This window comes from Carcharodon carcharias, chromosome 8, assembly GCF_017639515.1.
Source record: "Carcharodon carcharias isolate sCarCar2 chromosome 8, sCarCar2.pri, whole genome shotgun sequence".
Lineage (NCBI taxonomy): Eukaryota > Metazoa > Chordata > Chondrichthyes > Lamniformes > Lamnidae > Carcharodon > Carcharodon carcharias.
The window spans coordinates 28,547,382-28,565,130 of NC_054474.1; the positions used below are offsets into that span (position 1 = coordinate 28,547,382).

The 17,749-nt window shown below is 40.4% G+C and overlaps 1 protein-coding gene across 3 annotated transcripts in view; it reads left to right on the forward strand.

The window, feature by feature from the left end:
* The window catches only part of LOC121280981 (teneurin-2-like), a 787,212-nt gene that overhangs the window by 693,489 nt on the left and 75,974 nt on the right, over positions 1–17,749 (forward strand). For all 3 annotated transcript variants that reach the window (XM_041193486.1, XM_041193489.1, XM_041193487.1), the window contains 4 exons: positions 460–676; positions 10,970–11,089; positions 12,874–13,135; positions 14,124–14,391. In XM_041193486.1, coding sequence (XP_041049420.1) covers positions 460–676; positions 10,970–11,089; positions 12,874–13,135; positions 14,124–14,391 — 867 coding nt within the window. The remainder of the gene's footprint in view (positions 1–459; positions 677–10,969; positions 11,090–12,873; positions 13,136–14,123; positions 14,392–17,749) is intronic.

Consider the following 17,749-nt stretch of genomic DNA (forward strand, 5'->3'; position numbering starts at 1 on the left):
TTTTCACCTCCTTTCAATTCATAATTACAACAATAACTTTGTACATATATTTGAAAGAGTTTGAGAAATACACAGGATCGAAGAATATTTTTTAAGAGGCAATTTTCAGAGAAGTTTGGGAAAGAGGAGTGGTGCGGGTGGGGCAGTGCAGGTTGAGAATTTATCTGTTTGCAGAACGTAGCAATGTCGTAATTTTTTTTTTAAATGTCTGTTTTGCTCCATGTAATGATGAAAGCGGCTATTCCGCCGCACAGGAAGGTAGAAAATCTTCTGAAGGAGCATTTCCAGCAATGTGTGATTAAAAATTAAGAAAGCAATGATTCATATGGTACAAAATTTGCCATAACCAGCTTTGTATGTGTCCACTTGTGAGAAAATAACCATAGGATATGACCATCATATTGCAAAATTGAATTTGACATATGCTGAATAAATATATCCTTCTCTCTGTTGATGTAGATGGACTGATAGATTGCATGGATCCAGACTGCTGTCTTCAATCCAGCTGCCAGTCTAACCCTCTCTGTCATGGGTCGCATGACCCCCTTGACATCATTCAGCAGAACCAATGGGAACTCTCTACTCAAGTTGTGAGATCTTTTTATGATCGCATTAAGCTCCTAGTGGGCAAAGATAGAACTCACATAATCCCTGGGGATAACCCTTTCAACGGCAGGTAAAGAAAGTTCCCTTTTATTAAGTTAGAGCCAAGTGTAAAAACATCATTGTGCATGGAATTCGCTTTTGAACCAAACTTAATTTCTTGTTAACCTTTGAATTAAAAGATTGGTTCTCTATTTCCGATGGTTAAGTAGGCTTTTTTTGGTATAATTAGATGCAGTTAACTCAGAATTTTGCAGTAAGTATACTTCATAAGGCTATATAACAAGTTCACACCTTGATTTAACCTGATAAAAAGAACCTGTATTTGTCATTATTGCAAGTTTACAGATATCTTGGCCCTGATAATTACTCGTGTTCGTGAAGAGAGTGGGGAAGGAGGATTTCTGGATGGAAACCCGGATGTAAGGTTTCCCTGGACATCCCACAGAACTTAAGTGCAGGACACCTTTTGCACCTTTCCAGCAGGTTTCCCGCCAGGCGGGTGGGAAAGCAGCTGAAGAATGGATCGCAGTTAAGTGAGTGGGGGGTGAGGGGAGGTGTCAGAAATCATGGGAATTGAAGGTCAGAGATAGCAGAGGGGGTTTACAAATAGTTGCTTGTTAGCATAGAACTTGAGTTTTGCTGAAAAAAGAGACATGCTATCAAAGCTTTTCATTTTGCACTCATCAGGACAGAATCGCAAAAATAGTAAATCTCAAAGGGAACAACAATTTATACTGCATGAGAACTGAACTCAGATTGGTGGAGGCATTGTCATGGTGCAATCTTCAACAGCATGTCTCTTTTTTCAACACTATTTTGAATTATGAAAGGTTATCTTTCTACCTTTTCTTGTATCTCTTCCATACTTACTGGTTATTGAGATTAAGAACAGAAGTAAAATTTCAGTCCTGACAGATTGTCAGTAGATAGTGAAAAAAGCAAAATGCAGCAGACTTGAAAAAATTTGTCTTTTTAATTCCAGTGAACGATCACTTGTGACAAAGTTAATCCTTTATGTCCAAGGTTTAACATGGTACTGGCTTCTTTAACTTGTGACAGCATGTAAGAAGTTAAAAAAAAACTCTAAGTTCCATTCATGGAAAAACTTTACTGTAATGCAAGTTATTACAGATTATGTCTCATCCAGTTGTCCAAAGGAGGTTGCCAAACTACTTAATTCAAGGCCAAACATCTTGTAGAATTTGCTTTATTGGGCATTTGACTGACAGCTTTTTGGCAGGAATTTTAACAATTATTTAAATTGCTTTTGTCTCAGTTATTTTCTGGAAACTACTCCTTAGCCTTCTTGGTTCAATTGCGGAACCTGTCTGGTACTGAGAGATAATCAGGCCAGATAGGTTCTGTGAATAGTGACAGGATATACCACATGGAAATTGCAAGCCAGTTTCTGCAATAGTCACAATTATTTGTTATTTTCTAGTTACTTGAGGAGTTAGGTGAGCTGAATAACTACAACAAAATGTACTTTGCGTCGCAGCAGCATTCATTTTTTTTACTATTTACTAAATTTATTTGTCAGTTAAGACCTTAGTCACCATCTAGTATAATGATATTCTGCTGCCTTCTGAAATCAACAAAGAGCAGGTGAAGGCACACAGTAAAACCATTAAACTGAAATAAGAATGAACATAGAATCATAGAACAGTTATAGCACAGAACGAGTGCTGTATTGTCATTGCAATTCAGCCCGTCCAGTCTGCACCAAAAGCAATTCAGCTGGTCGCATTCCTCTGTCCTTTCCTGGTAACGCTAGAAAATTGTTATCTTTTGATACTTATCCAATTCCTTTCTCCACTATCTGTCTCCACTACCCTCTCTGCCAGTGCATTCCAGATCCTAACCATTCGCTACATAAAAGAAGGTTTTTCATGCTTCCTTTCTTTCTTTAGCCAATCAGTTTAAATTTACGCCCTCGCATTTTCGACCTATCTGTCAAATGGAACAGTTTCTCCCCATCACCCATTCCATCAGCCTATGTCCTCTTAAAGTCTATCACTATCCTCTTCACAGTTCACAAATCTTCTAAGTTTTGTATCAGCGGCAAATTTCAAAAGTGCACCTTGTACACCACGTCTAAGTCAGTAATATATCAAGAAAAGCAGTGGTCTTAGTCCTGATCCTTGGGGAACATCCACAAAACAAGTGTCCACCACTACTCTCAGTTTCAGTCAAAGTCATATCCATGCTACCACTGTCCCTTTTATTCCATGGATTTTAACTTTGCTGACAACCCTGCAATGAGGCACTTTATCAAATACCTTTTGGAATTCCGTATACACCACATCAACCACATTACCCTCATCAACCCTCATTATTGCCTCACCAAAAGATGCAATCAAATTTTTAGCAGGTACTTGCAGTTTGAGTTATTTTGTGATGAACATAGCAGCTATTTAATTGAATCACTTTTCTCACAGGGACTTTGCTGCAATGGGCAAATTCTTGTTGTCTGCTATATTCCACCTCATTAGTTATTGCTGCAGGACAACAAGAAATGTCTGTGACAAACAACGTTTCTCGTTGTCCAACAGGTATTAAACCATTGAGCTTGCAGTTGGAAACTGTCAAACTGCAATCTGTAATGTAAGCATTTTGAATACTAAAATTGCTGTGCTTGAATGTATATTACATTCCCAAAGTCTGCAGTCATGTTGGAGAAAACATGGTTTGTAATTTTGTTTTGTTTCATAAGGGAATTGGATAAGCAGCTGAAGAGAGAAAAAATTGCAGGGCTACAGGGAAAGGGCTGGGGAGTGAGACTAGCTGATTTTCTCTTACAGAGAGCCAACACAGACGCTACAGGTTGAATGGCCTCCTGTAGTGCTGCAACCATTATATGATACTATGATTCTATGAAATTAGTTAAACATGATTAGCCTTTAACAAATCTCTGCTGGCTTTCCTTAATTAATCTATCTTTTTCTGAGTGCTTCTTAAGTTTGAACCAGATTATCATTTCTAAAAGCTTCCCCACCACTAAGGTTAAAATGACTTGTCTGTAGTTACTGGGGTTATTCTTACATCCCTTTTTTGAACAAATGTGTAACCATTGCAGTTCTCCAGTCCTCTGGCACCATCCCTGTATCTAAGGAGAATTGGAAGATTATAGTTAGTACCTCCACAATTTTCTCCCTTAAATTTTCTTGGATGCATCCCATCTGGTCCTAGTTACTTATCAACTTTAAGTAGAGCCAGACTTTCTAATATAATTTTTTTATCAATTATTAGCTCTTCTAGTATCTCAGTTACCTCCTCCTTCACTGTGACTTTTTCAGCATCTTCTTCCTTAATAAAGACATCTGCAAAGTTTGCATTTAGTACCCCAGCCAAGTCTACTGCTCAATGCATAGATCCCCTTTTTGATCCCCAATCAGTCCCACTTTCTGCTTACTACCCTACTATTTATATGCCTATAAAGGACTTTTGAATTCCCTTATATGTTAATTTCCAGTCTCTTCTCATTCTCTCTCTTTGCATCTTGTAAGAAATAATAATCCAGGACAAAATTAATAATTACATGGACAAATGTAGATTAATTAAGGAAAGCCAGCATGGATTTCTTAAGGGAAAATTGTGGTTAACTAACCTGCTGGAGTGTTTTAAAGAGGTAATAGAGAGGGTTGATGAGAGCAATGCTATTAATATGGTAAGAACTAAGCAAAATTATTGTTCATGGAATAAAACTGGTACTACTGAGATATGAAATTGGCTGTGTGACAAGAAACAAAGAGTAGTGGCTAATTGATGTTTTTCAGGCTGGAGTAAGGTGAGTAATGGAGTTCCCCAGGGGTCAGTGTTAGGACCTTTGCTATTCCTGATAAATATTAATGACTTGGACCTTGATATAGCGGGCACAGTTTCAAAGTTTATGGATGATATGAAATTTGGAAGCATTGTGAACTGTGAAGATGATAGTGTAGAACTTCAAAAGGACATAGAGAAGTTGGTGGAATGGGTGGATAGGTGGCAGATGAAGTTCAATGTGGAGAAATGTCAAGTGATTCATTTTAAAAGGAAGAACATGCAGAGACAATATAAAATAAAGATTACAATTCTAAAGGGGATGCAGGAGCCGATGGACCTGGGTGTACATGTGCTTAAGTCTTTGAAGGTGCAGCACAGGTTGAGAGCACAATTAATAAAGCATACAGTATCCTGGGCTTTATTAATAGGGGATTAGAGTACAAGAGCAAGTAAGTTATGCTTCGGCCTCAGCTGGAGTAAAGTGTCCAGTTCTGGGCATTGCACTTTAGGAAGGATGTGAAGGCATTGGCGAGAGTGCAGAAAAGATTCATTAGAATGGTTCCAGGGATGAGGAACTTTGGTTATGAAGATAGTTTAGAGAATTTAGAACTGTTTTCCTTGGAGAAAAGAAGGCTGGAAGGAGATTTGATAGAGGTATTCAAAATCATGAGGGATCTGGATAGAGAAGATAGGAAGAAACTGTTCCCACTTATGAAAGGATCAAGAATGAGAGGGCACAGATTTAAAGTAATTGGCAAAAGAAGTAAAACCAATATGAGGAAAACTTTTTCACTCAGCAAGTGGTTATGGTCTCGAATGCACTGCCTGACATTCCAATCCACTGAAACTGGCACTCCTCCAATTATATACTTTTACTCTAGATTGCTCCTTGTCTTTTCCCATGGCTAATCTAAACCTTATGATACCATGAGCACTGTTCCCCAAATGTTCCCATACTGACACTTGATCCACTTGACCCATATCATTCCCCAAACCAAACCCAACAATGCCTTCTTCCTTGTTGGGTCAGAAAGGTACTGATCAAGATAATTCTGCTGCACACACTTCAGAAACTTCTTTCTCTTTCTGCCCTTTACTCTAATGCTATCCCGGTTTATATTAGGATCATTAAAGCCCCTCATAATCACTACTCTGTAATTCTTGCAACTCCCTGTGATTTCCCTGCAAATTTGCTCCACCACATTGTTTCCACTAGTTGGTGGCCTAAAGAATGCACCCAGAAGTATAATGGCATCTCTATTGATTCTTAATTCTAATCAAATAAATTCTATCCTTGGCCATTCCAGGACATCCTTTCTCTCCAACATTTTAATATTCTCCTGAATACACAACCTTTCTTTTCTTCCCTATCTTTCCTGAACACCTTATATTCAGAGACATTTAGTATCCACTCCTGCCACTTTTTGAGTCGGGTCTCCTTTATCAACACATCATATTCCCATGTAGTTACTTATGCTTGCAGCTCACCAACCTGTACATGCACCTGAATTAGATGTTACTGTATTTCCTCTTAGTCTGACCCCAGATAATTCTGTACCATTTTTTGCTCAAGTGACCTTCCTCTCCCATTCTTTTGTGTACCTTGCTTATCCTACCCAATGGTATGTCCTGGCTCCTATCACCGTGTCAAGTTAGTTTAAAACTGTTGTAGGATGGCCAGGTTGTGCTATTAATGATAGAGTATTTCAACAGACACTTCTTGGGTGGAAACTTTAAGTTTATTTATAATATACTCAGCAGCAACTGCACATGTGCTTTCAACTCTGACTCTATCTCTACACTTCCTGATGAGGTTGCTCAAGCCACTCTCCTATTGGTTACTATAGATCATGTGATCTTGCCTAACAAGTATTATTCTTAAAGGTACATTACACACTAAATAAAACCATAGTTATTATATTCCTCCCCCTTTAACTCGACTATACATATATTTACAAGTACATATTTTTCAAGACAACATAAATTACTTACCCAGTGTAAGTATTATGAACTCAGTCTTCCTGGCAGTTTCCTGGCATGTGTGGAACGTCGCAGCTCCACAACTTCAGATTTTTTGTCAGGAACTTTCTTTTCCGGAGTTGCCTGAATATCAGGTGCTTTGGTGGGCACTTGCAATTCTGTATCCTCAACTCTTACAGGAACATCAGACATGTCTGTCCTGGGTTGAGCATCCTCAACAGGAAACGCAGACCAAGTCATGATCACTGGTGGAACCATATCTTGATGATTTGTCTCTCGTTTCCTTAAATGGTCCACATGTTTATGAATGATCCGGCCTTCCACCTCCACGTGGTAAGATAAAGGTCCAGTCACTGCACTTATTTCACCCGGCAACAACTTTGGTCCTTCCCCGAAGTTCTTCATGTATACCGGCTGTCATATGGCAAATTTCCTCTCGCAACTATGCCAGTCATGTTTAGTCTTTTGGCTTCCCTGACTCCTTTCCACCTTCTCCTCTAAAATTGACATTATTAAACTCAATCTCCTCCTGAGACAGCGCTTCAACAATAACTCCGCATGTGTGACACCTGTTGTTGCATGAGGTGCAGTCTTATAATGAAAAAGAAAGCGTGCTAGCTTGGTTGCCAAGGAATTTCCAGTTAGATTTTTCATGCCTGCCTTGAAAATTTGAACCGCCCTTTCGGCCAGACTGAGGAAGGTTTGGTACGGTGCAGTTTCCACATGAGTGATACCATTGACACTGCTAAACTGTTGAAACTCAGCATTTGTAAATGTTGTGCCGTTATCAGAAACAACTACTTCTGGTAGTCCGTGAATGGCAAAACCCTGACATAGTTTCTCAATTGTAGGGGCCGACGTTGGTGACTTCACCTCATATATGTCCAACCATTTTGAATGGGCATCGACAATGAGCAGAACCATTGTTCCCAGGAAAAGTCCAATGTGGTCAGTCTGTAACTGCACCCAGGAACTACCTGGCCACTCCCATGGGTGCAACGGAGCTGTCACTGGCAACCTTTACAGTTGCTGACATTGCACACGGTGCTTTGCTAAACTCTCTATTTTTCCACCCATCCTAAGCCACCATAGATAGCTGTGTACCATGGTCTTCATTCGGGAAATTCCTGGATGGGCAGAATGTAGTTCAATTAAAAGTGGCTGCCTTCCTTTTGGAGGAACTATCTCTCATGTTCCCCACAAGAAGATGCCAACCTGGCTGGTAACTTCATGTCTTCTGGTGAAGTACGGTTTCATTTCGCCAGATACAGGCTCCTGTTCCCAACCATGTAGTACTTGTTTTCATACTTGAGATAGGACTGGGCCACGACTTGTCCATTCTCTGATCTGTCAAGCACATAACACAAAGGAATCAAAGAAATTTAATAGTAAAACAAGTTCCTGTGGAACTAGGGCATGCTTATCATTTTCTTGTAAAGGCAAATGACTGAAGGCTTTTATGATTTGATTGCCAGGTCTATATTCGAAAGTGTGTTCATATGCTGCCAGAATTAAAGCCCATTGTTGTATTCTTGCTGAGGCTATGGGTGGTATAGCCTTGTCCTCATTAAACAATCCTAGCAATGGTTTGAAGTCTGAAACAATTGTAAAATGGTGGTTGTGTACATACTGGTGAAATTTCTTGACACTAAAGATGGTGGGCAGACCTTTATCGATCTGCGAGTATTCCTTTCCCACTGTGGTGAGCGTTCTTGATACAGAACCTTTTGGCCATTCTGTGCTGTCATCCATCCGATGAGAAAGCACTGCTCCCACTCCTTAGGGAGATGCATCACATGTCAACACCAATTCTTTCGTCTGGTCATACTGCACTAATAGATTGAACAAGTGCAACAATTGTTTCACCTTTATGAAAGCTTCTTTCTGGGGTGCCTCTCAAGACCAACATTGGTTCTTTTTGAGTAGAGAATGTAGGAAGGCCAGCACTGTAGACAGGTTGGGTAAGAAGCGCATGTAACAGTTGATCATTCCGAGGAGTGATTTGAGCTCTGAGGCATTCTTTGGCTCAGATGCCTCTCTTATGGCTCTCACTTTCTCCTCAACTGGGTGGAGGCCCTGTGAATCTAGCTGGATTCAAACAGAGTTGATCAGCAGACACTTCTTGGATGGAAGTTTATTTACAATATATTCAGCAGCAACTACATGTGTACTTTCATCTCTGACTCTATCTCTACACTGCCTGATGAGGTAGCCCAAGCTACTGTCCTATTGGTTTTACAGACCATGTGATCTTGCCTAACAAGTATTATTCTTCAAGGTACATTACACACTAAATAAAACCATAGTTACTACAAAACCTCCCCCAACAGTACTAACAAAGGACTTTGGACCCAGCAATTTTGAGGTGCAACAAAACATGAATTCTATCTTTCTCTCCACAGATGCTGTCAGACCTGCTGAGTTTTTCCGGCAATTTTTGTTTTTGTTTCAGATTTCCAGCATCCACAGTATTTTGCTTTTATATTGAGGCGCAAACTGTCTGGTCTGTACACATCCCACCTCCCTCAGAACTGTTTCCAAAGCTCCAGGAATTTAAAGCCCTTCCTCATGCACCATCTCTCCAGCCATGTATTTATCTGCTCTATCCTCCTATTTCTCTCCTCTCTACAAGGTTTTCTGTTTAAATTCTGAGCACACTACATGCTTGCCTAGATACTTTGGTAAGTGAAAACACATTTTCAGATGTATGAAGCAAAGGCTCACCTACAAAAGAGAGTTGCATTGCTGAATGCAAAAATATCTACAGAAAGACAGACTGCCTATCTTAATTACATACTTTATAGTTATTGAAGATTGGAAGATTGGAATTAAAATTATAGTTGTGACAGATTGTAGATACTTCAGTGGAAAATGTAAATAGTGAGCAAGCTTGAGTAAAATAACTTTTTAATTACAGAGTGATTTCTTCCACTGTCAACAGTTGAAAACATGAAAGGAAGCTCAGCAGTCTCTTTATGTTCAGTATTTTTTACAGAAATAACATTCCCCTACTGTTTGCAAATCTTCCAGAAATTCTCTAAATGTGCTTGCATGTTTTATGTTACCCCGGCAATCAGCAAGTGTTGGATGTAATTCTTTAAAAAAAAATCATAATCTGTGCTTCCAGTGGCTACATCTTTTGTTATTGAGCTCAAATTGGGCCCTAGCTGCGGATGAGCTGCACTGGAATGTTTCTCAGACCTAAAGTCTGGGGCATGTTTCCTCATTGTTTTCTAACTATGCACAGAAAACACTATTATTCAGATAAGCTGTGAAAATGCTGGCAACTAGACGGAGCTTAACTATTTGCATAGCTTGTTGACATCATGTTAGACAATGACCATAAATGCTGGTTCTTGCATTACTGAGGTACGATGAAGAATTGTGTTACTTTAAAACAAAAACAGAATTACCTGGAAAAACTCAGCAGGTCTGGCAGCATCGGCGGAAAATCTTCGCCGCCGATGCTGCCTGACCTGCTGAGTTTTTCCAGGTAATTCTGTTTTTGTTTTGGATTTCCAGCATCCGCAGTTTTTTGTTTTTATAACTGTGTTACTTTGTTGCATACTCGAGAAATGGATATGCTTCATGTATCAGAACATTTACAGAACCAATGGTGATGTGCTATGGACTAAATATTGATGATTCATTATTGTTTTGAAGGTTAAGTGAAACTAAGTGTGGTTCCTTCTTGTTCAAGTTGGCTCCAAAATATAGTACTAAGGATAGAAAGAGATCTTTTCAGAAGACTCAGCAATCTATCGCCTAAGCTAGGCAGGTCTTATTATTATTAACTAGCCAGTCTGGCTTACTGGTGGCACCTGGAAAAAGAACATACCGCTCAAAGCTCTATGTCCCCAGTGTCCTAGCTGACAGGTTGGTCTTGCTTAGACAGACACTGGGATGCTTACCAAAGTTGTGTGCTTAGTTTTAATTGGTTAAACTCCAGCAAACCCCGTCATATATCTGGGAAACTCTTAGTCTCCGTGGATGCCTAGGTAAGTGGGATGTATTCCTGCAGGGAAACACTGTGCAGTCCATTACCAGGTACACAGGAATTGTGAATATTCCAGTAGTTTGTTTGAGACTCATGCATGGTGATGTATGTATTGATGTATGGTGTGTTGCATATATTGAACACCTGACTGACCATAAGCTGCCTATAGAAAACTTAAGTATTAGGCTTGTGTTTCTATAGACAAAGATTATTTTTTAAAAATGAAAATGGGAATAGTATTTCAAGAATTATTTTATTTACCTTCGGCCTAAACTTCACAATTTATCTTCGCCAAGAGTATGACCAGCCAATTTTCCATAGGTCTCTGAGCGTCCTGACTCATACACTTGCCACCTGCCCGCAGGCCCCACCCTGCCCCCCCCCCCCCCCAAAATGGACCTGGCTGCAGGCCAGTGCCTATTACATTAGCACAACTCACTATGTATGTGTGTGCACTTGCATGGGAGTGGGAGGTCCCTGTTACAATCCTGCATCCTAGCTTTCTACTGCTCAGGTTATTCAATCGCCAACTTTATTACCATATCAGCCTTTCATGTACTGCTTCGTCATTAAATTAAAAGCAAATTTTCAACCTTGATCTGGCCTTTTGTTTACTCATAGCCTAGCTTCACTAATCCGAGGACAAGTCTTTACAAAGGATGGGACACCATTGGTTGGAGTAAATGTATCATTTGTCAAATATCCTCAGTACGGATACACGATTACTCGTCAGGATGGCACGTGAGTCAATAATTAGACTTTCTCATTGGGGATGCTCTACCAGCACGACCCCTTCTTCATGGATTCTATATATCTGATTTGTTCATTGAAATATTTTGATCCATTTAATTAATTTATTGCTTCAAATTTCTTCCTATATTTCTCCTCTCCTAAAGGAAATGACCGGTTCAGGAATGTAGTTTTGAGGTATGAAGTAGCAGCCTGGCAATTCACCCAGTGATTATCCTATTGTGGAGCATAGACAATGACCCTCACTGGGCTATTCTTCCTTCAGGTTATGATAGGCAATTCAACCCAGTCCTCATCTTGTAGCCCACATATATGTTTTCCCAGCAAGGGTCATTGGTTAGTGGAAATCCAAATTGATATTTCCCCTCTCTTGTGCAGGAACATTAAGGCCAATTATGTCCAACCTCCTCCTCCTTTTCCCCAGTTCATTCAGTCTTTTTCAGCCCCATTCAGACCTTTCCTGATCCTGCTCTGATCTTTCTGATTTATTTGAATCTGGCCCTTCTCCAACATTGGATGCAGGAATTCCCCTCCCGCCCTCCCGGATCTTTCACAGCTCTACTTCAGTCTGTGGTAGCCCAATGTGGGAATAATCAGCCCCTCTACGATCCATGGTGCTACTTTAATCTATGGTGACACCACAACACAATTGCTGGAAGCACTTCACATGTAATTCCAGACCAAAATGTGTGACCGCCAATGGCTTATCCCAATCCCCCTGCCCCCACCCCCCTCACCCCGACATTCCTCCCACATTCATTCCACGTATAATTTTCACATTGCCCCATCTGGTGTGTCTCCAAGCCACACTTGGGGCGGAATTTTGCGATGGCAGGATTTTACGGTTCCGCCAAAGTCAATGGACTTTTGAACGGCTCGGCACATTTCACAGCCTTGCCCCCGCTGCGAAGGGGCTGTAAAATCCCTCCCTTCTAATCCAAGAGTGGTGCAGCAGCAAATATATTGATTCAAAATTTTAACTTAATCCATTTGGAATATATAATGCACACTTACTGTTGCTGCCACTAACCTGCTTACATTTCCTTCAGATTTCCACTTTGGCTACACTGTCAGACATCGCAAACCCATCCAGCTGACACTGGACATTTTTGTCCTTTTCTTAAATTCTTCTGCACATGACTACGAGCAACACCAAAGGCAATTTATCAACCTTTTAAAAAACGCTTTGGACCCATCACAGTTCAGATACCACACTTCAAAATTCTAAAAATATGCAGAAAAACAATTTTTATCCTAACTGCAACTGGGGATTTAGAAGTAGCTACCAATCACTACTAACAACAATTAACTTCGAATTGACCTCACAGTTTTTTTTTTAACAGCAATCAAGCTTTGTCACCTTGAAGGGACATGTCAGATTACACACAGCTTCACCTCAGCAGTAGAATAATGCATTGTACAGTAGCTTGTGTAACACTTCTGCTCTTATGAAACAGTGTAACATCTGACTTGTGAACAATGCCTCAGGACATACACAGTGAATCACAATGGAAAATATCCACCTTCTAATAATTAATTTGGGTTGCAGAGAAAATTAATTTGTGTCTTAATATCACCATAGTTCTTGCCCATTGCACTGCCCTGATTTGAATAATTCTATTTGTATGGTCAAGCAATAAAATTAGAATTTTGCAATGGAAAATGCTTTTGATGTTCATTATTATGTTGCTTAAGGTCAGTTAATATTAACAGTTGCATGGTTCTGTTCCAAGTTGGCTTCTGTTTTAATTATGGCTGTTCTGTTGTCCCCTTAGGTTTGATTTGATTGCAAATGGTGGTGCATCACTTACGTTACACTTTGAGCGTGCTCCATTCCTAAACCAGGAGCGCACAGTCTGGCTTCCGTGGAACACTTTCTATGCTATGAATACTCTAGTGATGAAGACTGAGGAAAACACCATTCCTAGCTGTGATCTGAGTGGGTTTGTGCGGCCTGAACCAATCCTTGTCTCTTCACCACTTTCAACTTTCTTTAGTTCCTCTCCTGGGCAGAACCCTATTATTCCTGAGACCCAAGTAAGTGCATGGTAAAGACTGCAGAAAACAAATCAAACATGGTAGGATGGGGGTGGCAGGGTGTGGCAGGAGAATAAACGCAATTCGAGGCCACGTGTTCTGCAGTGGCAGATAAAAGTGCAAAATGCAACATGTGGCCTTTCCAATGCCTACCTGTCTGCTCCCAACCTTTCTCCCATTTTACAGGGGGTGGGGTAAGTGCTAGGCAGCCTGCCCCCCCTTGGGCCTATTGAGGGCCTGAAGTGGTAAATTAATGGCCACAAAAGTGCCTCATCCCACTCTTCCCCAACCCTGCTGCTATTTTACCCACAGCGGGCCGGGGGAGTTGAGGTGCGGCCCATGCCATGTGGGAAGCCCAACAGCTTTTAATGGGTGAACTGGTGTCTAGCAAAGGGGGGGGGGGGGGGCCTCTGCCTCTGATTGGCACTGTAGATCCAGAAAGCAGGCACCTCTCCCTTCAAACCTGCCGGGCTGTATATTGGGCACAGGCCTCTCCTGCCACCCATCAAATCTGTTGTCTATATGGACTTCCAGAAAATACTTGACAAGGTTCCACACAAGAGATTTTAAAAGGATTCATTATTGTAGGTAAATGGAGTTGAAGTACAGATCAGCCATGATCTAATTAAAGACAGAACAAGTACAAAGGTTTACTTGTCGCTACTTCGGCCTTTGAGGGCTGCCAGAAACTATCGTTTATTGTGCCTCTGTTGTAAAATAAAATGAAAGAAAACTTTTCTCTTTAAATAGATTATAATAGGGAGCTTAACCTAAGCACAAGTAGCACATAAATGATTACTTTGGTGGTTGTTTTGTTAATGGGCCGGGCTAATCTATTGTAATTGCTGTTAGTAGGCAGTCAATTGTATGCATTAAATAATGGATGATAATGACTCATTAGCAAAGACGCATTTTGACCCTTTCAAATTAAGCCTTAATAACTGCTTTACCATGCAGGTATTTCACAATGTTTGTATCCTGTCTTCAGGTTCTACATGAAGCAGTTGAAATCCCAGGCTCCAGCTTGAAGTTGTGCTACCTGAGCTCTCGTACTGCTGGCTACAAATCCCTTTTGAAAGTCACAATGACTCAATCCATTGTGCCGATCAATTTAATTAAGGTTCATCTGATGGTAGCTGTGGAAGGACATCTCTTCCAGAAATGGTTCCATGCATCTCCTAACCTGGCCTACACTTACATATGGGACAAAACAGATGCCTACAGTCAGAAGGTCTACGGTCTCTCAGAGGCTGTTGGTATGATTATTAATTTTGCTTTGATGTTGTACAATAGAGAGAACAAAATACAGCATGTAACAATGAGGCAGCTTGGTTGATCGGTGTGAGTTACACAAAGAGTAGCTAATGGTCTGAAGTGAGCTACAAGACCATAACACTATCAACAGGGTTGGTATAACACTGCTCATGCAGGTTTTGACATTTGATTCCTCGCCTAGCTCGCCTTTCATACAGCTGTTACTTTATATAATGCATGGTGGTTGGACTACTTTTCCATGTGAAATTTTGCAAATATGAAGTAAGTTGGCATGGACTCCATCCATTGTGCTGTTCTGAACTTTTTAGCACAGATGGTCAGACGAGGCCATGTTTGCTGAGAGTATGCAGGCCAGGCATAGCTCTGGCTAGCCAAAACAGGACATTCCCCAGTCACGGGGAAAGTTATTTTGGCCAGAAAGTAAAATGCAAATAATGGCTTAAAAACCTATAGCAAACACACTTTTCAAATGATACATGTGCAGTTCTGGCTGCTGTGAAATGCACCCTTGAATATAAACTGGGCCATTTTCACTGCATCAATAGCCAGAAGCATTATGCAGAATTGTAAATGTAGCATTTTGAAAGGGATCACAGCAAAAAAGAAACATTTTCTGTAATTTTTAAAAGAACTGTATTTGTTTTTTCAAATGGATTGTTTGGCAGGGTAAATTAAGTAGTCTCTGAAATTTTAATTGTCAACAGCTTAAAATGATGCAACTCAAAGCCAGTTGCAGCTGTTGTACAGGAAAAAAAGTATAGCAATTGGGACATTTAAATGCTATGGCATAACATTAGTACATAAAGAAATAAAACCATTATGTATAATTGCAATTATGTATAATTGTATGTTTATGATTTATTTATTGGTTTGGTGCATAAACATAAACATAAGTGCTAATGAATTCATAGGGTGTGGAAACATGCTTGTGAATTACGAGAAGGAACTGAATTAGCCCAAGTGAAATCTTTCATCAATCTTGCTTTGTCAGCCATGATTCAGTGATAGCACTTTCATCATGGAATCAGAAGGTTCAGGATTCAAACCCAACTCAAGTCATGAGCACAAAATTTGGACACTCCAGTATAGTACAGAGGGAGTGATTCACTATCAGATGTACCATCTTTCCAACAAGCTGTTAAACTGAGTCTTCCCTGTTGGGTGACATAAAAGATTTCCTGGCTCTGTTTTGAAGAAAAAATAGGAGAGTTATCCCTGCTGTTCTGACCAGCATCGATCCCTCAACCAACATCACTTAAAAAAAACTGATTATCTGATCATCATCATAGACTCATTGACGTCTACAGCACAGAAGGAGGCCATTCAGCCCACCGTGTCCACGCCAGTCAACAACGATCTGACTACACTAATCCCATTTTCCAGTGCGTGGCCCATAGCCTTGGAGGCTATGGCAATGCAAGTGAATATCTAAATACTTCTTAAATGTTATGAAAGTTTCTGACTCAACCGCCCTTTCAGGCAGTGAGTTCCAGACTCCCACCACCCTCTGGGTGAAAAAGATTCTCCTCAACTCCCCTCTTAGCCTTCTACCCCTTACCTTAAATCTGTGCCCCCTGGTTACTGACCCCTCTACTAATGGAAAAAGTGCCTTCCTATCCACCCTAGCTAAACCCCACATAATCTCATTCACCTCTATCAGGTCCCCTCTCAACCTTCATTGCTCCAAGGAAAATAACCCCAGCCTTGGTGTTTGTGGGATCTTGCTGTGTGCAAACTGGCTGCTGTGTTTCCTATATTGCTATAACAGTGATTATACCTCACAGATACTTCATTATCTATAAAGTACTTTGGGATGTTTTGAAGTCATGAAAGGTCCTAGATAAATGCAAGATTTTCTTTTCCTCGTTTTAACTGTGTTCTAATTCCACTTCCCTCACACAATCAGTTTCCTCTCAGATTCCATCCATAATGTCAAAGGAGCTCACTGCTTAAACAATAAAAAAAACCCATAAAAATCCATAGAAGTCAACCTATTAATACTTTACCTATAACAACATGTCAGCGTTAACCTTTCACTTAATTGAAGGCCACTTAGCTCTTTGTGTTAATGGGCTGGTGAGATTATGGGTTAGTTTTGGGGGGATAATAGCTACTGAAAGTGAGATTATTGGTTCAAAACTAAATTGCTAACCGGCTTGAGTTTAAGAACAAATTTCAGCTGCGGATTTATTTTGTTGCCATATTTATCAGAATGATGCTTTTCTTCGCCACACAAACGCCTGTTCAGTGCACTCTTCAGCTGCCAGATCAATCTTATGTCCCCTTCAGCATAGCTTCAGACAAAGGTCAGTTTAGCTGTGTGAAGAATAGATGAAAATCTGTATTTTTCCTCTCAACCCAATTTTGACAGAAGAAGCAGCTGAAACTGAGGCTCATACTGCCACCTTCAGCCTGTGGCATTCGCAGCCACTTGAAATGGTATGGGGGAATAAACTGAAAAGAAAAGAAAGATTATGCGAATGGTTGGTTGGAGGTGGTGGAGGGAGGTGGGATTTCACCTTGTTCTATCCATTTTTGAACAAAAAGTTTAAGTTAGAAAGCAGAATTTCAGGGCGCAAACTCTTGTGAGCCATTTGGAAGCTAATAGCTTCTCAGTGTGTAGTGTTGCTTACCTCAATACGGAAATTGGGGTTGTAGTGTTGGTTTTTAAGCCCACAATACAAACTTGATGCGCAAGTGGTTGGAGCTTGTGGCGAGTATGCTTCACTCTGCTGTTGCAGCTCTTCAGAGGTCTAATGAGTGGTCCTTAAATGGACCACGTACTGAAGGCTGCCCACAAAAAGGGTAAGCAAACCAGGAGGACCAAGAGTGCTAAACCTATGATAAAAACAAAAAAACTGCGGATGCTGGAAATCCAAAACAAAAACAGAATTACCTGGAAAAACTCAGCAGGTCTGGCAGCATCGGCGGAGAAGAAAAGAGTTGACGTTTCGAGTCCTCATGACCCTTCGACAGAACTTGAGTTCGAGTCCAGGAAAGAGCTGAAATATAAGCTGGTTTAAGGTGTGTGTGTGGGGGGCGGAGAGATAGAGAGACAGAGAGGTGGAGGGGGTTGGTGTGGTTGTAGCGACAAACAAGCAGTGATAGAAGCAGAATATCAAAAGATGTCAACAACAATAGTACAATAGAACACATAGGTGTTAAAGATAAAGTTGGTGATATTATCTAAACGAATGTGCTAATTAAGAATGGATGGTAGGGCACTCAAGGTATAGCTCTAGTGGGTTTTTTTTTTTATTTTATATAATGGAAATAGGTGGGAAAAGGAAAATCTTTATAATTTATTGGGAAAAAAAAAGAGAAGGGGGAAACAGAAAG